The 26,877-nt window shown below is 39.3% G+C and overlaps 1 protein-coding gene across 1 annotated transcript in view; it reads right to left on the minus strand.

The window, feature by feature from the left end:
* SLC25A13 (solute carrier family 25 member 13) overlaps positions 1-26,877 on the minus strand; it is a gene marked incomplete at both ends in the record, with an annotated part of 180,780 nt that overhangs the window by 102,437 nt on the left and 51,466 nt on the right. The window contains 1 exon segment of the mRNA XM_080701717.1: positions 8,703-8,818. Coding sequence (XP_080557843.1) covers positions 8,703-8,818 — 116 coding nt within the window.

The raw sequence follows: 26,877 nt of genomic DNA on the forward strand, positions 1-26,877 counted from the left end.
AAAAAGCAATAATTTTTCTCAAATATTAAAACTCCATATTTCCTTGAGCTCTACTAAATTATGAATGAAAAGTGATCAAAAACTAAGTAATTTTCTATTATGTTTCTTAAAGTACAAAATTAAGAAAGATTAAGAATCTCCACTCTTTACTTTGAAGATCTTTGAGATACAAGAAATATTTAATTGGCAAATTACTTGCACATGCCATTAAGTGGTTAGACTGAATTTGCTTTTACAAATTCTATGGGCTCTTAGTCCTTAACCTCCACCACACTATAATCTGAAATCATCAAGGTCTTCACTTATGCAAATTTTAACTTTTTATGTTTTTGTTTCCATAGAGAATAACTAAATTAATATGCTTTAGTTTCTGAAAGGTTTACTTTCCCAAGCTGCAAATCAATGAAAACGAGTTTGCCATTAAAATAAAAAAAAAGATTCATCAGGCTGTATTATTTCAAACACTATGCCACAACACCCCTCTCATGGATTCTAAAAATTCTATTAATACAATAAATACAAAAAGGGTGTTTCAGTGTAACAGGAAAGTAACCCCTCTCTCTCTCAGAGAGGCAGGAGGGGAACTGTTGCTGGCTCCACTTTCTCTCTGAACAGCTTCACACTTTCTCTAACTTGTGCTAAATCCTCAGAGAAAGTTGCGGTTATGCCCTGAGGGAAATAATATTCCACCCCGCTGATATGGTTAACAACAGCTTCAGTGGCCATCCTCTTTTAAGCAGGGAGCAAAAGACAAATTGTTGAATTCTTCAGTTAAATAACATAATGGAGTAAGTGGCTGCAGACATATCTACTACTGCATGCTCCAATATCAAGGTTGCCATTTCAAACCCTTTTGACAAGTGCCTTTTGATATTAATCACAGTTAAGGGTCTGAAGAGGAAAGAAGTATTCTGACTACAATTCAGGCTCGCTCAAGGAAGTTCTAGGGGGAAAATGGGTGCCATTAAAACAGAGTGAGCACAGCGTAAGTACTTCACATTAAAATTGAGTTCTCTATAAGCCCCTGCAAACTTTTTAAATATTATTATTCTGGACATGTAGGTACAGAGATGATAAGTATTTTTCAAAAAAGAAGCAAAGGCCCAGTCAAGCTAAGCTGAATACTGAAATCATATGTGATTTTTGATGTATGTAAAAAATTGAGACTAACTTAAAATTCCCCCAGTGCTATCTATACTTAGGAAGGGATGGCACTACACTTATTTAAGGTTACGTGGCATCCTGTGAAGAACACCATCCTTCTAGTACCAGAAGACATTGTGGTTCCTATGAAACCAGTCACCTTTCCTTCCCTGGCCTGTTCTCTGATGCATAAAAGAAAGCCATAAACTATACCAGCCATTTTTCAACTAAAGTTTAAAATATGCCCCTTGGAGAGCTTGTTTAAAGTACATTCCCAAGATCCATACCCAGAGATTCTCAATCAACATATATGAGACAGAGTCAGTGTGTCCAGGGTTGTAAGGTAACCAACCCCTGCTCTGCGCTATCACAATAGAACCAACATCTCCCTGTTGATAAGATCATATTCTCATAGATATACAAATTCTCAAGATTGAAAGACATTCAAGTCATTACAGTGATGGTTAACAACCAGGAAAAAAGCTAAAGGCCAGCAGATATTTAGCATAAAATATTAGTTATCTATCACAGGCATTCAATAAATTAACAACAGAGAGGCCACCTGAGATATTTTCAATATATCTGCTAGAAAAAGTATTTTCAATTGAGTAAAATAAATCATTAGCAGCCCTTCAGACTTGGGGAGTAGGTCAGTTGAAATGGTATCTAGAGGCACGTAGTAGACAGTGGTCACTCGCCAGATGTGCTTATTTTAATCATCTGGTGTGTTAATTGTTGTTAATTTTCATTACCATGAAGAACACAACCCCAAAACTCCAACGCTTTGAAAATCTGAGAGCAGCAAAAAGAATCCTAATTCATTCTATAAATGCCAGTATATCTATATTGTTTTTTTTAAAAAAAAAAAAAAACAATTTCCTAAGCTAGTTTCTTTAAACGGATGTTATCAAAAATAATTTTCTGACAAAAGCATTAACATACATTTAACCCTACTTAAATGCTTCAAGAGCAGATGTACTACAAATGTACACCCACAGCGATCCCATATTAGTATGAAACTGTTTTATTTCAATTAAAATGTCTAACTATCCACCCCCAACATATACCTAAACTGTAATTTTCTCTGAGAACTTCCAATATGTTCTTGATTTTGTTTCCTTTATCAACCTATCAGAGCAAAAACTGCCTCGCAACTGTTGGAAGAAATCAGTCATTAGCAGCAAGATTACAGCAAATTTTCCAATTTAGAAAAACTGTATTTTTATCTCTCTCTCATACTGAAAGAATAATGGTATAATTTTACTATTTTTAAATGAGCTGTACAGTTTTAAAATAGTCAAATCTTCCCAGGGCTTCAAGTTTTAGGATTTGCTGGTAGCAGCTTTCTGTTCTATACACCTTTTTTCCTACTAACAAATTCTCTTTGCCTTTACTTCTTTCTTTTCTTCTTTCTCCCCCCCCCCCCGCCCCAACGCATGCACAGTGTATGCACAGGGGCAGGAGCCCTTGTCCGGTCCCCTCACACCACCACCACTGACTGTTTAACCTTCAGGCAGTAGTTAACTAAGGAGTGGCTTCTCAGGGTTATTGTGATTTACTCTCCGATTGACATTCTCAGACCTTCTCAACAGGCCTGCCCCCTCCCAGCCCCGTTTTTAAAATGGTGTGATGAAGTAGCAAAAGGTACAATATTTTAGCCATTTGAGCATGGACGATTCTCAAATTATCCCACCAACTGGAAGTGCTCTCTGATACTACTATCTTTCAAAATTGAAGCCATTATGGTCAATCGTGCAAATCCGCATTTAGCTCTTCGTAAATCGTGGATTTTTGACCCAATGAACTGGAACAGCTTCAGAGCAGTGTCTGGGATCTCTGACAAGACGCTAAGAATGCAGGCCTGCCATAATTTTTATCAAGGTGGAAGTATTTACTTTCAAAACTCACACTGCTCTGACTTTACTCTCATTGGAATCGGAGTGTGTGTGTAAGAAAATATACTAGGGTACCCCACCTCCAAATAAAACCTACCATAGGGCAAAAAGTGTCTTTCATCAAAATAGCACAATATTATTTTTTTATTATTTTTATTATTATTATTATTATTATTATTATTATTATTTTCAAAACAACAAAAGTATTAACAAGGGACTTTTCCCAAATAAAGTTCCTTTTTTAAGCAACCCCCACTTCAGCTATCATTTTAAATATTTCACTTTCCGATGGTCTTTACAAAAAAGAATAACAAATAACCTTCCTTTCTAATGTGTCTAAAAACTTAGAGCTAAAGTTTGCCCTCCCCAGACACTCCTTCTGTACTACATAGTGAACTTGAGGGCTTGCCCTCGACACTTCTCAGCTCCATCCCTCTCATTGCCCTCTGCAGCTGTGGTAAGGTGACTCAAGTGGATTGTTTGCACACATGTCCTCTCTAGCCGGCCTGTTTCCCCAAAGTACACCAATTTCACTTTCATCACAGCAGGTATTCCTGGACACAATCTAACTAAACCCAGAAAGGAGCTTTCCAAACTCCATCATCCACCTTAGAGAGCTGACTAGTTGAAAAGGAATGGCTAAGAATTAAGAATTAACCAGTTTAGAAATCAACCCAATTCTGTGGACTTGAATGTAATACACATGTAAGAAAGGTCCTGTTCAAATTAAGTGTGTTAAATGCTGGGTATAAACAAAATTAAATATTTATTTTCCTGCAGTACTTCTCAGAGCCTTAATAGAGTGAAAGATTCAGGCTTTATGATTCTCTAATAGGAAAATCCCCTTTTTTGGTGGTACTGGGGTTCCTGGAAACCCTTCTACCTCCGGGCTACACTCCCAGACCTATTTTATATTTTTATTTGGAAACAGGGTCTCTTAAGCCAGCGCGGCTGGCTTTGAACCTGCGCATCCTCCTGTCTCCACCTCCCAAGCGCGGGGATTACAAGCGTGTGCCACCACGCCTGGCTAAGGAGAGTTCTTTTTTGCCTAACACATAAACAGGAAACACTACTCTAGAGTAACTAAACATTATCTTTAGTTATAAAGAACGAAAGACAAACGGCTACTAAAGTTTCCAGTAAAAAGGCTAAACTGGACTAGTTTCTTGGGGATTCCAGGCTAAGTGGCAGAGCTTGTGAGAGAGCGTGACCAGCTTCTCCTATTCTGAACTTTATGAGAATCAGAACCAATTCGATTTTTCTGTGTTCTTCATAATTCACTAATTACCTTAAACACTTACTGTAGTTATGGAAAATTGTCTTTTCATATATATTTCTTACAGCTAGGCATGGTGGTGCATGCTTGTAATTCCAGCATTTGGGAGGCAGAGACCGGACGGAGGACTGTGGTTCACAGGCAACCTCAGCTACTTGGTAAGGCCCTTCTCAACTCAGTGAGACCCTGCTTCACGAATAAAAGAACTAAAAAATAGGTCTGGGGGTGTAGCTCAGAAGTACAATGCCCCTGGATTCCATCCCCTGTAGGTAGGTAGGTAGATAGATAGATAGATAGATAGATAGATAGATAGATAGATAGATAGATATTCTCTCTGCACATCCCTCTCTCGGACTGGACTGGAGTGGTAAAGTCTGACAATATCAGTCACACTGCAACTCACACTCAAAGTTTCTATCTAGTATATATTCAAATATATGTTGGCATAGCATAAAATTGTTGAAATAGTCATAAACTTCAAGAAAGTAATGCTTACTCTTCCTCTCAGATATAAAATTTAGCTCTGGCACCTACTAAGTTCCTTCTGAGGCACTTAGTAGAGTCCTACTAAAAGAAGACTTACCTGTAAAATGGTAGCGGTGCCCTAGAATCTTTAGATGACAGATAATATTACTTCTTCCTTTCAAAATTTGTAGTCTTCAACAACACAAAATATCCAAATACTAGTGAGGGAGGGAGATAGACTAATATTTGTTACTAAATAAACTTTTATTTAAAATTTCAGAAAAGCCTTAAGGGAGTCATACATTTATTAATTTAGATACACATATAATTTCTATTTATATTTGATGCAACAGTATTCAAAATGCCAATAGGATTTGTGAAAATTAACAACATATTCTAAAATTGCTTTGATAATAAAAAGGACCAAGAACAGCTAAGATAATCTTGGGGAAAAAGTCTGAAGTTGGATATCAAGATATCAAGACTTATTAAAAAGTTGTTATTAGCTGGATGTGGTGCTGAATTCTTGCAATCCTAGTACTTGGGAGGCTGAGACAGGAGGACTGCACAGGTGCGAAGCCAGCCTCAGCTACTGAGTAAGGCTCTCAGCAACTTAGTGAGACCCTGTTTCCAAATAAAGCATAAAATAGTTCTGGGAGTATAGCCCAGAGGTAGAAAAGCCCCTGGGTTCTACCCCAGTACCACAAAAAAAAAAAGAAAGAAAAAAGAAAAGAAAACGCCTATGCACTTGTTCTTTATTTATAATATGTAAAAGAATGTTTAAAGGGCATTTCTAGTAATAGCTCAAACTAAAAATGTCCTTAATGCTTATCAACAGCAGAGTTGATAAATGAGGAATACTATACAATAAAAAAAAGAATGAAGAAAACACACATACCAAAACATGAATAAATCTCACAAATAAAATACCAAGCGAAAGAAGTCAGGCCCAAAGAGTATAGTCTGTATTTTTCCATTTAAATTACATTAAACAAAGCTGGGCATGGTGGCACACGCTTATAATCCCAGCATTTCAGAGGGTGTCACAGGAGGTTCACTGTTCGAGGACAGCCTCAGCTACTTAGTGAGGCCCTTAGCAATTCAATGAGACCCTGTTTCAAAGTAAAGAAAAAAAAAATAGGGCTGGGGGTGTGGCTTGGAGGTAGAATGCCCCTGGGTTCCATTCCCAGTATCACACAAAAAAAAATAAAATAAAGTAAAATAAAATAAAAATAAATTACATTAAACAGACAAGGCCAGCTGGGCATGGTAACATACACCAGTAATCCCTGTACTTGGGATGCTGAGACAGAAGGATCACAAGTTCAACGTGAAAGTCAGCTAATTAGTGAGACCACTGTCTCAAAATAAAAGAACAAAAAGGACTGGGGGTGTAGCTTTGAGGTAGAATGCCCCTGGGTTCAATCCCCAGTACCAAGAATCAAACAAAACAAACAGGCAAGGCTGATTAGTGGTGAAAATGTCAGCTCTCCCCAGTGGGATGGGGATGTGCCTAGGAAGAAAGTTCTGCACTGTTGAGACCGTCCTGTAAGGTGGTAAACAAGTGTTTACACTGTATAAAAATTCACCAAAATATCCACTTAGGATTTGTGCATTCTTTAACATGTATGCTATACTTCAACAAAGTATCCTTTTAAAAAAAACAAAGGAATTTTAAAAACTTCTATAATATAAAGTGGGCTAAAATGTACTCAAAAGCATTTAGAGGAAAATTTTTTCTCCACACATAGAAAATCATAAATTATTAACTAGAATTTACCACTTATACCAACATCTTTTCATACATCTGTCCATATCTCAAAAGGTTACGTATAAACATCAGGTATGGAATAATAAAACAGGGTGAGAGCAAGAATACCAGAGATAAATTTTCCCTCAAAGGAAACAGGATAATATAATGAACTGGATATCAAAGGAACAAAATTGGCTTAATCAAGATCTTTTCACTGTCCAGAGTGATCTGGACATGAAAACAGTAAATGTAAATAAGGCCTCAGAGAAGCAGGGCCAGGTTTTACTGAAATGTGACACTTGGTTATCTGCCCCTCACTCCATTCCAACTGATTTTTGTTTACTGTATATCAGAATCAAAGTTGGTAGGGGCAGGAACACTGCTGGCTTACTGAACACTGGGGCACACTGAGCTTAGCCAAGGAAGCCCTGCTTCAGACATGCATCCTTGGAAACACAGTATGTGAGCTAATAAACACATCCACCAGCACTCTGCAGGAACTGCAAGCTGGGGGACAAAGGGAACCTGAGGCCATTCTCCAGCCTTCCCTGCAGCCCAGGTGAAGGCCCCAGTTGAACGCCAGCATGTTGTGAAGACAATGATGCTACCCTGAGATCAACAGAGTCCATGGAGGCCGTCTGGGAAGTAGAAGAGAAGGCCCTTTCTCTCTGGCTACTCCACATTCACTCTTCCCAGGAAGGCACACCAAGCTTGGCAATCCTCCCAAATATCCAAGGGCCAGTCCTGAATAAGGGATTTATCAGGAGCTAAGGATATCAAAAGGTGAGTCTGCCATTGCATCTATCTCAAAATAGCCTCAAATGAGTAGGCAGCCAGGTTATAGATCTGCATTTTCCTTCTCTTATTCCTCTGAGTTTATAAGACCAAGATTTTTTTTTTGTCCAATTCCAGTTTTCTATGTTTGTTGTTCATTGGTTTTTTTTTTTTTTTTTTGACATCTTCTACTCATTATGAGTTTCCTAGAACATATAGCTAACTTCTAAAGATTCCTGCTGTCAAAAAACTCCTTAGGCCACTATATCCCAATATGATTTTGTTTACTTGGGGCAAAAGATGTTGCCCACACCACCTACATTTGAGGACTTCATTTTATCCTAAGAAAAATGTCAGAAGTCAGCTATTAATTTGCAATGTCATGGTCATTTGTGTATCACAGTACTATACATTTCTCTTCTAGTTTATTCTAAGTAGGGATTAATGACTCAGAAAGTCCAGGCTATGTTTTATAACACCCATAGGATGAGGGTTCTGTGTGCTTATCATAATATACACAGGTCATACACACAAAACGCTACTGTTTGATGAGACAGGTGCACACCTATGATAAATTACACATGAAGACAGGGTACTGGCGAAGGGCTGTACATTTAAAGTGAGCACATCAGCCATTTCCCCAGAAGCAGTGTATATGCCCAAAGGGCTCCACAATTCTTCACAGGCAATGATAGAGCAGGTTCCTGCATTTAGACAACATCTGCTGGGTCCCAAGTAGTCTGGGGAAAGAAACGTGGAGCTTCCTGTCACATCTACTTGCACTAGTCGGCTTCTTTTAAAAAACTTTCCATTGCCCCACCACTCCTGGGGTCTGCCCTTTCTTCTAAGTATGGTTTCCCATTGCTTGGCAGCTAATCCCCATGAAGATGTTTCTGTCTTTCAAATTAAGGCAGCAGCACAGGCCCACCACCACCCTGACAGGACAGACAATTTCCAAGAAAGAGGTTGTTCTTGCAGGACTCTGGATCCCCATTACATGCAGAGCTTCTGCTAGCAAACTACTCCATGAGAACAAGTGTGGGCATGACTCCTGGTCGTGGGCAGTTTATTAACATCTGTGTTCTCTCAGTGGAAAGTACTACTGATAGGGGAGGGAAGCAACACAAGTGCGGTCTGGCTGTCATATTCTATGACTCCATGAAGAGTCATGTCACGTCTCTACCTGCTTTGAAGCAAAACCATACTATCAAAACTCCTATGTTTCTAAAGAGGAAGACATTTGAACTGGAGCCCAAACACCAAGGTATCTCTGTTAAAAGAGATGCTAGCTTCTTAACAAGAATGTCTGTGTATGTCATTTCATTCTTGAAAAAAGAAATCCTCCTAGTCCACTAGTCCACCTGTATGCAACTCTGCACATGCTCATGCTCCTTACCGAAAGTAACTTCTCCTTTGCCAGCTTTGTCAAAGAGCTGAAAGGCCACCATAAACAAAGCATCCGGGGCGCACAGGACAGACTCAAACGCTACAAACTCTTGAAAGGATATTAATCTGCAACACAAAACAAGCACAGAGCACAAAGTCAGTAGCTTGTGGAAAATAAAAGCACATACAAATATACACTAAGAGGAAGTCGAAAAAGTAAAACTGAAAACAAAAAATAGTGATCAAAACTTAGCATTTCCTTTTACATATAGAGTGGGCTGAAATGATAGAATACAGAATGAAAAAACATGACAGTTTTGAGGATATGATGAAATGTTAAGTGCATCATAATTTCTTAGGTGACCATCATATCTAACATTATTTAAGTCTCAGACCTCATTCTCCCCTTAGGATGTTGCTTAATTCTATAGTTAAAGCTGAGGGACTTTAAGTAGTGGCCTGTAACAGCCAAGACAGAACAACTTTGCTACTCATTAATACCCTTATGTTCTGCGGAAACATTCAGTTAGTTACTCAATCATTACTGACATTTACTGACCACATGCAAATTCAACTAGGGATGTTACAGGAGGAAATACAGATACACTGGACACAAAATGTGGCTCCAAGGAAGTTATAGTCAGATAACAAAGTCTATCAAGAACAGTTTACAGTAAAGACAAACTGAAAAACAAAGCAATGACAGTAGAATTCCAGTGGAAAATCGAGGGCGGCTTTGTGGCAGAAAAGCAAATGGAGCTGAGCTTTAAAGAATGAATAAAATTCACGTGTGCAACAATAGGCTCGACTAGAAGGCAGTCCAGGCAGAAAGGCAGTGCAAGAAGCTAAGAAGAAAATGGCAAGTAACCTATTTTATCCGGAGAAGAAACTGCATGAAAGAGAAGACTGAGAAATGAGATCAGAGAGGCTCAGTAGAGCATGGTGGTGCACGCCTGTAATCCCAGTACTTGGGAGGCTGAGACGGAAGGATTGCAGGTACGAGGCCAGCTTCAGCAACTTAATGAGACCCTGTTTTGAAATAAATAAATAAATAGACAGATAAACAAATAAATAAATAAATACACAGAAAAATAAATAAATGTCTGGGGGAGTAGCTCAGAGTTAGAATGCCCCTGAGTTCAACTCTCAATATAAAATAAAAAGAAAAAAAAAGAGAAATAGAGGACCAGAGATGACCTTGAAAGCAAGAAAAGGACCTGGTTATTTTTCTCAAGAAAAATGGAGAGACTAAAAATTTCTGAGGAAGGTCATTACATGGTCAATCCCAGGCTTTAAGAAAAGTATGACAGGTCAGAGGTACTTCAACTTCCAAAAAATAAGCAGGTCCATAAAAGATTTCCTAGGAATGCATTTTTTTTTTTTTTTTAACCACTAGAACAGAGGTGGCAGGGAAGGGGAGGAAGAGACTGGCTTGACTTGGATGGAGCAGCTGGCACCATTCAAAGCAAATGCCACACCACAGAGTCTCCACGTTTTTATAGGAGGGGGGAAATCGATCAGGGCTTTTAGGTTAATATAGGGTCAAGTCTTTGTTTTAGAAAATGAACCAGTGTAAAAGATAAATTTTAAAAAGATGAGATTGGGGTTAGGGAACTAGCCTGATAGCTGGGGTAGTTGGGGTTTAAACCAGAGTGGAAGTCCTATGAAGGAAAATGGAGGGAAGGAAAGGCGAGACAAACAGAGATGAGGCCAACATGACAGCTCGTAAGCGGATGTTAGAGGCTGAAGTCAAGGACAGAGATCTGGATGCCCCCAAGACTTCTACACTGGTAACTGAGTGGGATAAGGATAATACCACCAAAGAAAAATTAACAAAATTACGCAAAAAGTGGTACTTGTAGGAGAATGGGACAAATTCTGATCATGTTATATTTGAAGAATCCATGGGACACAAAAGTATGGTGTCCCCTGCATGTAACTCAGGAGAGATGCTGGTATGGAATGAATTGTGCACTTCCCAAACTCTAAACCCCTAGGACCTCACAACATGATCTTACTTGGAAATAAGGGTTGTTGCAGACATTTTCAGTTAAGATGAGGCCCAACTGGGGATCTCCTGATCTAATATGACTGGAGTCCGTGTTAATGGGACATTTAGACATAGACAAGCATAGGTGTAGATGAAGGCAGAGACCAGGGCGCGGCTTCTATAAGCCAAAGAACACCAAAGACTGGCAGCCCACCACAGAAGCTAGGTGAGAGGCAGGGAGATTTTCCCTCCTGACCTTAGGGAAGAAACTGCCCTGCAGATATCCTCATTTTAGACTCCATACTCTAGAATGTGAGATAATGTGTTTATTAAACCACCCATACTGTGATACTTTGTTATAGCACCTGAAGAAACTAACACTAGGGCCAGGACTGGAAACAAAGGTCTGGGAGGGTTTTTTGTTTGTTTGTTTTTGTAGTTTCTTTAAAGCTGTGAATGAAAACAGTCCACAAACATTTATTTAGACACTTTTGGTTTCTCCACCAAGAAATATCCTCATAAAGGATAACCTTGAGGAACTGGCCCTGCGGGCCCACCACACCCTAGACCACAAGGGTCTGAGCAGAACTGTGTTTCTGGCTGTTTCTTGTGGTCTCTATTCCTCACCCCATCACCTGCTGAACAGGCAGTAACACCCAGGTACTCACACTGCCAGGACTCCCAGGGTGGAGAGAAAAAACAATCAGACTTGCTAAATAAGTTCTGCAAGGATGCAGGCTTAGGAGAGAAAGATACCAGACATAATCCAGAAAAGAGATCTTTTCTTAAAAAGGGGGGGGGGGCTTAAATAAAAAGAGCATTTTGCCTCTTCAAAATGTTGTGAAAAATCTTAAACACTATTTTTGTGTGTGAATAAATCCTTTTCTGGCAATCTCAATGTAGCTTTACAATCATAACTGGCCAGTGAACACTGGTATTTTAGGCATGTTACTGATACCAAAAAGGTATGTAATTTGGTAATCCTGTTAGATACAAGTATTATACATCTATGTAGGAGGTATGTAGATGAACCATGAAATCATAATGTATTACTATTCATCAAGAATCATTTTGGATTTTAAGGTAATCTGACTAGAAGGCTCTGAGAATAATTATATAGTACTATATTCACTTACAGCATGATATCTAAAGACATCTATATTTTCATATAAACAGTACTTCAGTCTTGCTTTACAGATTTACTGGGTATTAGCATAAGTTGCAAGAAAGAATACAAGCTTAATCAAGTTCAGACTTGGCTGGTGAGCTTGCTAAGTTCCTTTTCCGCCCCGGACTCCCAAAACTTCTTTGATAATGTTAGATACCCTTTAAAATAATCACACAACTCTGGTTAATTCATGGGCTTCTATGTGAGGAAGAGTATTTGACGCCAACGTCCTCCTGCAGCAGCTAACAGTAGAGATAGATGAGCAAACATAGCAAGTACAGAAGCCGTATTTCCCGTGCCTCTGCCGTTCAGAGTTGAGGGGAGAGTAGATTTCTAACTACTCTTTTTCATAGATCTGATGCCAGCAGAAATTTTTTTTCAAGCAAGTAACTGTAATGTTGAAATTGAGCTGGGGAATCACAAAGAAGGTAAATACCAACCAGGATATTAAAAAGCTGCTTTAATCAAACCCAACCCCTCGTGGATGATATCTCCAGACCATAGGGGGAAGGAACCGATGAGCCACACGTTGTCTGGAGAGTTGTGCAGTAGAATGGAAGTACCAATGTTTAAAGTGGGAGGTTTGGGGTGAGGCTAGCAGTGTGGGAATGCCGATTCTATCACGACAACCGTAATCTCGCAAACTCTGGAGTCTGCCTCCCAATGCCTGGATTCCCACAGCACCTGGATTTTCCCAATATCTCTGCTTCTGGCTTCTGGGGTTCTGCCTCCTGTCTCCGCTGCAGGGTCCCGTGGGGGAAAGGAGAGACCCGGACTATCAGTAATTTGTTTTCCAAAGTACAAGAGCTAGTGTTCCCTTTCTGGAAGCCATTTATAACAACAGCGACTTTACAAGTTCTTTAATGCCCAGACAGACTAGCCCAGACACTACATACTACTATAAAATCCAAAGAAAGGGACTAAAAGTGGATTTCAAAATGTATGCTAGGTTTATGACAATGTTATATATATATATATATATATATATATATATATATATATATGTCACATACATGGAAAGAAACTAGAAGGATATATATAAAAATAAAGATGGTGCTTCTTTTTCACAATACCCCATTCTCAACTGAACAGGGGATAGCTCTTAGCTTGGAGATACTTGAATACAGACTAAAAACTATGCTATTAAGGAAGCAGTAAGTAACACCACAGAGCTGGAGCTAAATTAGTGAATTTATAGACAAAGATTATTGTTACAGAGAGAAAGAAGATGGGGAAAGTCTTACTGAAATTTGAAACCCAGGACATCTGAGGAAGCCTGATCAAGCTCAGTCTTATTACAGAGGGAAGTAAACAAGTGAATATATTATGCCAGTCCTGCAAAGGAGTAAGATATGACCCAGTAAAGACAGGAGGTAAGAAAAGGAAGCCACCACTTCCTGGCTTCCAAGCCTTCACCATGCCAGTGAAAAGTGAGATCTCTGCTCCTGAGGATCAGTGGGCCAGAGAGTCAGAAGGTAAACCAAGAGCCATGGAAGCACAGAACTGCCAGAGGGCAAACGCAAAGGGAAATATGTCCTTGTGCCCTGATGGGAGGGAAGGGCTGGCATTTTTAACCTGACCAATGTGTACTTCAGAACACTTAGTCTGGCAGAAGTGTAACAAAAGAAACTGGAAGGAGCAAAGGTTGGAATTGGTGACAATGCTGAAACATGGCTCCCACGTGAGAAAGAAGAGTCCCTATACCAAGGGGACGACAGCACATCCTGCTGTCTCCTTGACAGCACAGCACGATTCTTAATGTCATCACACTTTACACCACAACTCCACTTCTAGCAATTTATTCTAAAAAATAATGAGCGAAAGTATGCAAACTTTTATCTATAGGGATATTCATATAGCACTGCTGACAACAGTAAAAAAAAAAAAAAAAAGACAAATTGAAAACAACCTAAATCTACAACAGTATGCAGCTGATTAACTAAAGGAACATTCACACACTGAATATTTCCCAACCAAACACTGTTATAAACAAACTCTAAAAATCAGTTAAAACATGTAGAAAGTGATCCCATTGTTAAAAATAAACAAAAATGTTATTTCAAACACACACAGAAATTGAAGAATATATGTGTTAGCTAAATAGCTAAATTATTTTAAAAATTTAAGTTTTTTCTTTTTGCTTATTCATCTTTTGTAATTTTTCAAATAATATACATACTGTATTATCTTTATAAGAAAAATTTTAAAAATGCATATAAGCCAAAACAGCAAGGACCTAAACTTAGACAAAAGCAGAAAGACTGTGTAAGAGATGCAGGAGGAGTGATATAAAACTGAAAAAAGAGAGCATCACAGGAACTTCTGCAGGCCCAGGCAGCCTCTTCCTCCCACTGGTGCTCATTCCCACCCTGCAGGGGCTGAGACCCATGTGGTCCCTTTCATCTCAGCCTGGCTCCCATCTCCAGGCCAACTCTGCGGCTATGAAGTTTAAGCAAGCAAAGCACACATAAGGGTCTGATCTGCTCAAGCTTCAGGAAGTCTGCGTGTAGACAATGCACCATATCAAAATCCAATTACCACTTTTACCTAAGGTTCCTAACCACAAGAGTGCTTTGCAAAAATAACTTCTCCTTATTACCCTCTTCAGTGCGTTACAGCAGAAGCGGAGCAATTGTGCAGGATTAATGGCAGAGATAAAAGTAAAATCTAACTCCAGAAACAGGGTTCCAAGACCACCCAGATGCAAGCAACTGTGGATTTAAAGGGGGAAAAGTCCAGAACTGGACTGTCCTATGACCACCAGTTTATCAAAAGAGCTCTGGCCTCCATGATTTCCACATCTTGTAGTAGTTTTTTGGCTTTTCCAGCTCTTTTCTTTCCTGCCCAAATGTCTTGCAAAAACACATGATTCAGGTAACCAAGCAAATAAGTAGCCTATATCTACTTTATGCCAGGTGATGCTCTAAGCACTAAGGATACAGTGAGAATGAGTAAGACTGACGGGATCCCTGTCCTGCAGAAACCACATCCTAGTGGGAGGGGTAGGCAAAGCACAGGCAAGCAAACAGGTAACTCTAGACTCTGCGGTGGGCACGGGAGAGAGAATTGCACCTAATTGGCCTGAGGAAGAACCTGAACTCTCATCTGTTTTCCTGAACTTCCCAAGTGATTCTACTCTACTGCTAGGCTTGAGAATTGGTAAGGAGAGAGTGTAGCTGTAGGAGATGAAGCTGCTTGGTGGTTGGGAAAGCTTCTTTCGAGAAGCCATCAAAATCGGAATGGTGGAAAAACCAGCAGCTTTGAGAAGAACTAGAGAAAGGAGCTTTAGGGAGGAATCCTCCATGCAAGGGGCCCAATGCAGACCAACTTCAACAAGTTTCATGGGGCAAGGAGATAGCCCAGTGCTGGAGAAGGGAAGGGGAGTAATGAATGTGCATAGATTTTATTTCTGGTATACATGAAAAACAGCTGGAGGCTTTACTCAGGGAAGTGCAAGGCTCCCTGCACAGCTGGAGAGGTTAAGAAGAACACTCAGGATAGAGATCCTGAGGGCAAAGCTGCAGAAGGAGAGAAAGGAGAAGTGGTCAAATTCGGGATACACTTTCTAGAGAGCCATTAAGGTTCAGGATATGGGGGGGGGGCAATCACAGAAGTTGCAGCAAGGAGTTTTTATAAGCCTAAGAGCCATTCAAACCCTGAAGAGAACAGCTAGAGGCCTGTGGCTGCAGGGGCTGCAGAGAGAAAACCAATGAGGCCCCCAAAGATGTAAAAACTACCAGTTAGTAAGTTTGGAAGGGGCTCAAAAGCACTTTTATGTAATATGCCAGTGGATGGTCGATGAGCATATAAATAAGGCTTCTGAGCCCTAATTATGCAAATTCATCTTAATTGTTTATAACATGCTATAAAGAGAAACAATGAGTTCTTACCTAATTGTATATTCTAAATCATCAGAAACACGTGAAAAGAAGGCCAGGTTCTAGCCTTACGTGTGCCTAAGTACTTCAGTGGCCTCATCTCCTACTCCATGAAAGGTGCTCTCACCCTAAAACCCTGCTTTCTTCCAGCTGCGGTGGCAGGGGGGTCACCCCATACCCACCTGCTTCCAACATGGGTGTGGCGGTTCCTCACTGCCTCTGCCAGAGGCCAGTGTGGCTCTGAGCTCTACTATACTATGTGCTCTGGTTCAAATCTCACTACAGTATTTGCCAAGGACCTATTTAAATTCACTGGCTCCAATGAAACCTGGCAGACTGAATATTGTTCAAACAAGCAGACTACTGACTGGCTTTAAAAACCTATTAAAAATTTACTAGTAGTTTTATTGTACTGTTATCATGAATTTGGCCTATAAATAATATTTCTGCATATATCACTGCCTCCATATTAGCTGAAAAAGATAAATATACATGGTCTTGTAATGGTGAGCTTAACTCATGAAGTGATCCATCTATACTGCCAGCACAAGGCCTTGCAGATGGATAGCATTCCAGCTGCCCCAGGCTGACAGTGCCAACCAGGGGGACCCACAGGGGACATTCCTCTATCCTAATACCCCCAATGTCTCTTCCTTAACAGGTATGACTCATCCTTCTTCTAGTTCTCTTTCCTAATGGTTAACTTAATTAACATGAAAAAAGTTCTTCCACCTACACATCCTTTTATATTCCATCCCTTCTAACTCTCTGCCAAGTAACTACTGCCCTATGAAGTCCCTGTCACCTCTCCTAACTCTCACCTTTGAACTTTCCAGTCATACAACAGTTCTAATTGTGACCAATTCCTATAAGAATGATACTGCACCAAGGAAAAGAACCACTACAAGCTTCTTAGAAGGAGAAGCCAGATGAGGTGGTACATGTTTGTAATTCTAGTATTTGGGATGCTGAGCAGAGGACCACAGGTTCGAAGTCAGCCTCAGAAACTTACTGAGACTGAGCAACATAATGAGATTCTGTTTCAAATTAAAAAATAAAAAGGGTAGAGGGTATAGCTAAGAAAGGTTCAATGCTCCGGGGTCTAATCCCCAGTACCTAATAATAATAATAATAATAATAATAATAATAATAGTTATTATATTAATAGACATATCAAACGCTATCTCAGCAAGTCTCTAGATAAATTTTTATAACACTCCAAATGTTATTTTAAAAACACCTGAAAAGCTACCTTTATCATATTATATTGTTCCTATTTTGTATAATTACCAATACTGAGAGCAGAATTGTAAATGTGCATCACATATTCTTCCTATGTATTATATCATAGGTATATTGATCTATCCAAAAAAAGTACTAAGTTAAAAAGAGTTCACCAAAAACAACTCATTTTAAATTGAGCACTGTCTTTAAAAGTAGGGGGGTGCTTAAGATAGACCATAGGGGGGAAAGAGAAAAGTTAAATCATGTTGGAAAATTGATTTAGGTAAACATAGAAGATTAAAAGAAAAATCTAGGTTTCCTCATCTTTCCTGTCCTTCCAACCCAGGCTGGATGAGATGGCTTCCGTGTTTAAAATGGCAAATGAAGGATAATGGGAGATAAACCACGGGGGGGGGGGGGGGGGGGGGGATCAGTCACCAAAAAGCCAGCAGGTGAACAAATCTGTGAGTGAGCATTTTATGAGTGGACCACCATATACAGGCCTAACACGTATAAGGTAGCAAGTTATTTATCCAGATTAGCATTGGACAAATCACTTTAAATGTGATCAAGGTCACAGAGTGGAGGACACAAGAGGCCACGCCTCTGCTTAAGGCACTACAGTCTCCAGCATGACTGTCCCTGGGTCTGGAGCCAAAAAGCCCCAAAGTGCCCTCCACTTAAGAAACTCTGAGAGGCCCCCCTCAAGCACAGCCCGGTGAATGGAATTTTTCACGCAGACTTTCTGCTAAAGAGGCCTTCTTCATTACCTGTTTGTTTTTTGCTTAAAGAACATTTTAAAATACCAAAAAATCAACCAAGCTAGATATTGGAACACAGTGCCTCAACCATGCTAGATATTGGAACAGAGTGCCATTTTCAATGAGTTTTTTAATGATGATTAATATTCTTTTTTTTTTTTCTTTTTCTTTTTTTCAGTACTGGGGGCATTCTACTTCCGAGCTACACGCCCAGCCCTATTTTTTATTTTTTATTTTTAAAACAGGGTCTCACTGAGTTGCAAAGGGCCTAAGTAGCTGAGGCTGGCTGTGAACCATGATCCTCCTGCCTTAGCCTCCCAAATGCTGGGATTACAAGTGTGTGCCATCACACCCGGCTAAACAAAACAGTATTCTAAAATAAATAAAAGGCATCTGTGTGTGTGTGCGCGTGTGCACATACAAGCACAAAAGTAGCAAATGGGCCACTTTGTCTACCAATAATAAAATCCCAGTTGCTCTGCTTTTTAAAAAGAAAAGAAAAAAAGAAGAGCAAAATATATGCAGGAAATTAAAATTTTTTGAAATATACATAAAATCAAATTATATTGATTTCTCTTTGAGAAACATCAATTACTCAGAAACATTTTAGCATTTTCTTTCATTCAGTTATAATTCTTACGCTTTAGATAAAGTACACAAAAACCTCTCAATGTGATTGTAATATAATCCCCTGGCAAAGCAAAAATTAAATGATTGAAATAGCCCTTATCATTAAAAAAAAATTATTTATGGTGTGGACAAGAAATAAAAGTACACAGGCTTCAGCCAGAATATCACCAAAAAAAAACCCAGCCAACATTAATATCTGCTGTGCCAGCTGAATTCAAATTAACCCAATTTTTACATGTTAATTAAACCAGCTATTTTCTTCTTATTGTATTTTTGCTTCTTAAATAGTAGAGTCTACAAGTGATTCCCAACAGACTTGTTCTAACAACAATGACGTATTCATTTACTTCTATTATGACCACACAATACAGTAACTGAGCAGTAATTTTCTACAGTCAATTACATGTGTGGTTCTTTATGCTTAAAGATGCTGAAATAATGTGTACTATACAGCCATATGCCTGAATCTCTAGTTTGCCAGAGGCAGTTGCCTGGGTAACACATTTTCTCTCCAGTTTAGCATAACCCTTCATTGAATATCATTAGGTGTCATTAAATAGCAAACATTAACATGAACTCCAATATACTACTTAGATAGAGTCATTTTACCCATGTAAACAAGTGCTCCATCATTTATAATAAGCTTAAAATAGATTTTGATTTTCTGTATTTAAGAATATGAAAAAGAAAAAGTGCCCACGTTTTGATTCCAAATTGAATTTGCAGAAATTTCTGGTAACAGATGCGAACTCAGACTAGGTTTCAAGGTTAACGCTTCTCATCAATGTGGTCATAATATTCAATGTAAGCTAAGAGAGATTAGGTTTTTAAAGTTTATTCAATATTGTAAAATAACTCCATCCATTGCATTGTGGAACAAAGACTCTTTTACTTTTCTTTCTAATGAGAAGAAAGGAAAGAATGAATTCAAATTCAGTAGTAAAATGAGTTTAAAAAATAAAGTACTTAAAAACTGAGATAGATAGAAATAAATAAAAAGTACAGGATACTTTATGCTTTTTCTAAAATTTTTTCCGCTTTTTAAAATTATAATTTACCCCCCCAAAATCATGTATACAATGTATACATGATGTATACAAATCATGTATACAAAAATCAAGTATACAATGATATATTTTGATACACATATACATTAAAACTTGATTAAGACAATCAAGTTAATTTGCATATTCATCACCTCACAGCGATCTCACAGAGTTAAAATATTTTAAATATTCTAAATTTGGTGAAGTATTATATAGTTTATACAGTGGCAATATATGGTTTATATTGCCATAAGCCATATATTGAGTCCTAGAGGAAAGACTGTATTAATAGTAGCTGCCATCCTAAGTAATTACATCAACCTCCACTTCAAGCCACCCTAAACTAGCATTCAAGTCCATAAAGAACAATGTGTTTTTTCTACAAACACAATCTCAACACACACAACCCCCCAACCTACCCCCACTAACTTTCCCAATTGGATTATATCTCCAAACTATGGAATTACATGGGTTTTTGTGTGTGTGTGTGTGTGTGTGTGTGTGTGTGGTACTGGAGGTGGAACCCAGGGGCATTCTACCTCTGGGCTATACTCCCAGAACTATTTTATGCTTTATTTGGAAATAGGGTCTCACTAAGTTGCTGAGAGCCTCACTAAGTAGCTGAGGCTGGCTTCGAACCTGTGCGATCCTCCTGTCTCAGCCTCCCAAGCGCAGGGCTTACAAGCGTGCGCCACCATGCCCGGCTAGAATTACATGGTTTTTAAGACACATCATAATTTCATATAAACCTAACTCTAACCCTATACACAGGATTTTTCCACTACAAAAGGCTTCCAAATGTTCAATATTAATATTTATTTACTTATTATTTGTTTATTTATTTAAGCTCTAGGGGACTGAACCCAAGGATATCCTGCCTCTGATCTACACCCTCAGCCCTATTTGACTTTTTATTTTTATTGTTTTTGAAACAAGGTTTCGCTGAGTTACAGAGAGCCTTGATAAGATGCTGAGGCTGGCTGCAAACCTTCAATTCTCCTGTCTCAAATTCCCAAGTACTAGGATTATAAGCATGAGCCACCATGCCTGGCTCAAGATTAATTTTAAAGTGCACATTGAAAATGAATCGTCAGATGGTACTGCTATCCCATTCTATCTTCTTAACTCTCTCAATACAGATACAAGGAAGGCTCCAAACCCTGGAAGTGAGGGTGTGGGGACTCACTGAGGTTCAGGGGACCAACACTGTCCAGTCAACCCAAGAAAGCTCTGCCAAGGGTGAGCTCCGGATTATGGGGAAATGAGACCCTGCACCTGTTTCCTAACTTAAAAAAGAAAAGATACAAAAATGGGAGTGATTTTGCCACAGGTACCATGCTTCTACCTTCACTGCTTCAAGAGCATCCCTCCAACTGCAAATGTGAATAAAACCTCAATTGCATGTCCAATCCAGGGGCCAAGATGCAGTTGGCAAGGGAAAAAATTATTTGATATTAAATGTGCATTGCTCCTAGTACTTGGGAGGCTGAGACAGAAGGATCCAGGTTTGCAGCCAGCCTCAGCTACTCAGTGAGGCCCTCCGCAACTTAGTAAGACCCTATTTCAACAAGAAAGAATAAAATAGAGCTGAGGTGTAGCTCAGAGGTAGAATGCCCCTGGGTTCAAATTCTGTACACACACACACACACACACACACACACACACACACACACACACGTATATTGTACCTTGACTTTGGCAATCTATTTAGAATGGATATTCCAATGAGGCAAATCATAGGAAATCAACTGGTAGTAAGAATAAATAAATCTTTAAGCAAAACATTTTCATCACAAAATGGATCAGGAGAGATCTGGTCACATTTCTCATGCCTCTGTAACAATTCATATGCTGAATGATTATTACCTAAAACACCCCACAATTTCAAGTAAACTTTTTTTTTTAATTAAAGCTAAGTCATAGTAAAAACTGCAATGATAAGAAGTAACCTAAGAAACATGAGAATTGAAATAAAAACTGATTTCTGTATAGAATATTCCGATTAGTGTTTTCAGATTTTACCTAAAATCTATACTGTTGAGAACACTATTCCTACCCATACCTCTAATACTGGCTAAAATGTAATTACATGAACATAATTTGCTTAAGAATTGACATAAGAACTGGCAAAGAAAAACATATAAATTTTTTGTACTTAATTATATTTTGTTGTACAAATAGTCACAATAAAATATAATGAATTCACCTATTAACATAGGCCACCCATGAATGTAGATTTTCATTAAAATAACCAAAAGAATTTATTATAACTGTTTGAGGCTAGTTCCATTTAGGTTTATATGTTATTTTATTCTATGGAAGAATCTATATAAGTGCTGAAAAAAACAAAAGAAGGAAAATCTTCTGTCGCGATTGATCCAGCAAGTTTCCTCATCATATCTCATACTACCTCTGCATTCATTAGCAAATCTTATTTCGAAAATTCTCATAATAATTCCAAACTTTTTTTTAAAACCAAGCAATTACAACACAGAACAGCAAATGTAAGAAACAATCAGAATTTGAAACTGTAGGGAGTACTTCATGTATTTATAAAAGCAAATCAAGCAAGACTATTGCTTTCTCTAGGTACAATTATTATAGAAAAGCAACATCACTATTTAATGTTTTCTCCTACAAGAAAGTTGGCAACTGTTTTATTTCCTGACTTAAAAAACAAAAAATCACTGAATCAAACAAGCACTGAATCAGGAAATTATAAAGCAATAAAAAGTTTCAATATGAATTACATGTTCAGACAATCCTCAGGTACTTTCATTTCAATGGGTTTTTTCCCTAAGCAGAAATGTATTATCTTCAGTAAATATAAAAATTATGTTCTAAAAGTGAACTAAAATGTAAGAAAAAAGAAGAGACATGGCTGTCTTACTTAACTCCACCCGAGAAGGCAACCCCAAGCCACAGATGAGAGGTGCAGAGGGGGGTTCCTAATGGAGTTCAATCCACAAGCAACCTGGCAGGTGCTTTCAAAGTCTGTTGCAGGGGTGCTGGGGCTATGGGAGGATCCTCAAAAAGAATTAAAAATCAAATTCAATGGGGTTGTGTTCTCAACAAAAAGAATCCTTCTGAATTATTTTACAAAAACTGGGATGACTCCAAACTACTGTAGAATTAACCTACTTGGGGAGAAGAAAATGAAAATGGAAGAAAAAATATTTGCTAGAAGTTTTCACACCTGTTTTTCTTTTTTAAAAAAAACTACATAAAATAGAAATTTTTTTTCTTATTCTTAGGGGGAAAAAATTGACAACCAGGGATTTTAACAGATAGAAACTCAACATGTAACTAGAAAAAGAATGAGACTCTCACTTTCCCATCAGCTTGATAAAAAATATCTCACATGTACGTGGGTCTTTATGCATTCAACCCCCTCAAATGCACTCAGCAAATATTTGTGACTATGTCCCAGCCTTGTTCTAAGATCTTCAGATTCATCACCAAACAAACTGGAAAAAAATCCTTGCCTTCACAGAGCTGATGGTCAAGGTTTGGGTGGAGGGTACAATAAAATAATTAATAAAACCCATAGTACAAGACAACTGCTAAGAGCAATGCCTAAAGGGAGTGAGAGAGCTGCTGTGCTGAATGAACTATAAGAAACCAAGGACTGGGCCAGGAGACAGACTTGCTAAGCCTTGGTACAGGAGTCCAAGTGAGAGATGGTCAGACCTGGGGCCAGGAAAGTTACAGTGGTGGTAAGCAGTGGTCAGACTCTGGACAGAGAGTAACATCCCTCTATTATGCTATGAGTAAAATTCTTAAAAAGTGAAACCAAATAAAATGCAAGGTGACATTTTTAGGATTCCCCTGCTCAGTAAGATTGTATCTAAAGAACTCACTTAGCCAGGCATGGTGACACACAGCTGTAATCCCTGTGCTTGGGAGGCTTACATAGGAAGATCACAGGTTTGAGGCTAGCCTCAGCAATTTAGTGGGACCCCATTTCAAAATAAAAAATAAATTGGTGCTGGGGAGTGTAGCTCAGTAGTAGAGTGCCCCTGGGGCTCAATCCCCAGTACCAAAAGAACTCACCTGCCAAAAGCCCTGTGCCAATTACTAGTTGTACTGTATCTGAATTATTTGCTTGTACAGAGTGAACTAATATGAGTTTAACTTTTTTTCCTTCTTTATAGTTTTATTCTTGAAAATGTGTATGTAGATGAACTTACAAAGAAAATAAAAATAAGGCAAAACGGCAGTGGTATGCACATATGCTAACCTCTGGCCCATATTAATCATCTTTACTAGTATCTTCTTTGTGTACACTGAACATGGGCTCCTGGGTAGAAACCAACCTGATGTGTCTTGATCTAAGTACCTCCTAGAGAGATGCTTGGCCCAGGAGCCTCCAATCATCACTCCTTCAGAGATAATCATAGCAGTACAGAAACTTATAGTTCTTTCTGTATGACTTTATGAAACAAAACCAGTAACAAAGCTGGTCTTGGAGTTTGCCCTTAGACCTTTTTTTTTAAGTCCAAGCTTATCTCTGGGTATCTGCCTTTCTTGATCAATTTCCCAGCATTGTCCTTATTTGTACTATATTTGATGGTTTCACAAATCCTGAAGAACAGCTGCTGCTGCTGCTGCTGCTGCCATCTTGCAAAGAAAACAGAGAGAATTTCACCATGTTGTGATGATAAAGCCATAAAGCCAATCAGATCTGATGTAAGATTAGAAATGAGGTGTGAGAGGAAAGGAGGAAGCAAGGACAGAGTTTGGGACTGGACACCTGCAAGATGGAATGTCCCGAGGCAGCAAACAGGAAAGGAAGAGAGACGGCACAGGAGCCTAGCCTAGGATGCTTGAGGTTTGAGGTAATGAGGCAGACAAGTGACTGATCGCACAGAAACAGTGGGACACACGTGTAATTCTGGTGTCCAGCAGGAAGGAAAGGGCTGGAGACATAATAAAAGTAGAAATTATTAAGTGCTGACAGACAAGACTGGGTAAAGCTCATCAAGAATTCTTTAGAGGGAACCAGAGAGACGGGGAAGAACCAAAAAAGGGGACTGAGAAAGAACAGGCAGCAAGGCATGAAGAAAGAAGAGACTGAGAAGAGAACGGTGCACTGAAACTCCAGAGAGTGTCTCAAGGTGTGAGGGAGCCACCGCGTTAGCCTGAGGACTAATATTAGCACTGGAATCTACTGTGCAGACCGCAACAAGAGCAAATTGAGTAGACAGCCTAGCAAGACCCAGAGAGCAGAGTGCAGGATGAATGGGCAGAGGAATTGATTGTGATGGCCAGAACAGACAACTCTTTTGGTCAGAGATACAGAAAGAAGAGAACTGAGGCAGAGGAGGAAAAAAACCTGGAATCCCAAGAGGGTTTCCTTAACAAAGGTGAAATATCAGAAGAGTGCTTACTGCCAGGAAAGATGCTGGGAATGGGGAGGAGTGGAGGCGGCAGTGAAGAGAGGGAAGGAAGAAGATGGGGGAGGATGGAGAAGGGGGTGGAGAGAGGGGAGGAGAGGAAGAAGTACAGGGGGAAGAGAGAGGAGGAATGCTGGGACTGTACCTTGAGTAAAGTCATGTGAGAAAGCCAACTAAACTCTCTCAGAGGTTACTTCACTGGTAACTACCCAAAGCCCTCACAGAGCAGGTAATAACACCAGTTACTCAGATGCGAACACTCAGGGACATGAGGCCACTAGCCTAGGCTCCCAGAGCTCTAGCAGACCTACTAGCACGTGAATGTTCAAGGGTGTTAGTGTTCCTCCACTCCGCATGCTTCCCCAGCGGTCGTGAAAGCCCTGCTGTTTTTGAGGGCAGTAGTCTGCAGAAGAAGGAATAATCATGAGCTGTATCACATGGAGGTCCCTTTCCCAGAAAGCCTATGAAGTGTTTGGTGCAGGAAATGGAAACACAGGAGCAAGTGAACCGAGACTGTGAGAGTCGTGAGGGTTGGCCTATTAACATGGCATGCCCAGGTCTCTTTGACAATGGCCTGACCTGGTCAGGAAAGAGCCTTGTGATTCAAATAATATTAACCTGAAAAGCACTGGTCTGCAAACTTTAACAGGTATTAGAATAAACTAGGGAAATTATTTTCAAAAATCTGTATTCCTGTCTATGCAGCCATTAAGTAGGAATGGGGAAAAGTACATATTTACTGAAAGTTCTACAGGATACACAGTTAAGAGGTAAAAGTAAATGTGAGTGTGAGTGTGTGTGTGTGTGTGTGTGTGTGTGTGTGTCTGTCTGTCTGTCTGTCTGTCTGTCTGTCTTCCCTGGAACTAAGATTATACACACACTGTAATGGTTAATTTTATGTCAGGTTGGTAGGGATGACTACTCAGATTACCCACTGCTCTGGGTGTATGTAACTTGGTGTTTCAGGATAAGATCAACATTTGAATAGGCGTAATGGGTAGAGAAGACTGCTCTCCCAGTGTGACGGGCATCATCCAATCCATGAAAGGGAGACCGTGTTCTCTTGGCCTGAGTGTTTGACCTGGGCACTCCATCTCCTACTACCAGACTGGGAATCAGTCCAACTGCTCCCTGGTTCTCAGGCCTTCAGATTCACACAGAAATACAGCAACAGCTTTGCTGAGTCTCAGCCTTCACAGGGCAGACAGTCAGATGTCCTGGCTTCCATACCTCCTGAGCCAATTTCTGTAATTCTCTTCCTATGTATCCTATTGGTTCTGTTTCTTTGGAGAAAAATAAAACACATGCACATTCATTCACTCTCATTCTCTCTCTCTCTCTCCCCCCCCTCTCCCCTTCTTGTCTCTCCTCATAAAAATATAATATATATACACATATATGATATATAAAGAGAGGGGGAGATAGCTCTTACACAGCTACCTTTTGAGTATAAATATGGTGCAAAATATGAACATAAACATTCATACCAATTTAATTATTTTTGTGGAGAAATATTCTGTGGAAAGAGAAACTAAAAACTAAAAGAAAACAGAGTAAGCTGGGAACAGTGGTGCACACTTGGGAGGCTGAGACAGGATGATTGCAGGTTTAAGGCTAGACTCAACAACTTAGTGTGACTAGCAACCTAGTGAGACCCTATTTCAAAATAAAAAAATAAAACAGGGCTGGAGGTATAGCTTAAAGGTAGAATGTCCCTGGGTTCAATCTCCAGTGCTACTAAAAAGAAAGGCAGGTTGGTAGGTAAGAAAGGAAGGAAGGGAGGGAGGGAGGGAGGGCCTCTAACGGGGAGGGAAGAGACAGGACGAAGGGGACAAGCCCAAGTCAGACTTCATTGAGTATACCTCACTTCTGTTATGTAGTTCTGACTTTTGGAAACATATGTTTTACATATTCAAAAATTCAATTAAGTCTAAAGGAAAAAAAGCAACCCCTAAAAATTGAAAACAAACTGAAACGAATGAACCTAACCATATATCAAGTTGGTGGCAAAACCACACAGAGAAATGGATTATTTCAAATAACTTTAGAATCTAGTATTTTAACTGTAAGTATTTCATGAAATACAGTCTAA

This window comes from Muscardinus avellanarius (genome assembly GCF_963383645.1).
Source record: "Muscardinus avellanarius genome assembly, chromosome: 9".
In the NCBI taxonomy this organism is placed as follows: domain Eukaryota; kingdom Metazoa; phylum Chordata; class Mammalia; order Rodentia; family Gliridae; genus Muscardinus; species Muscardinus avellanarius.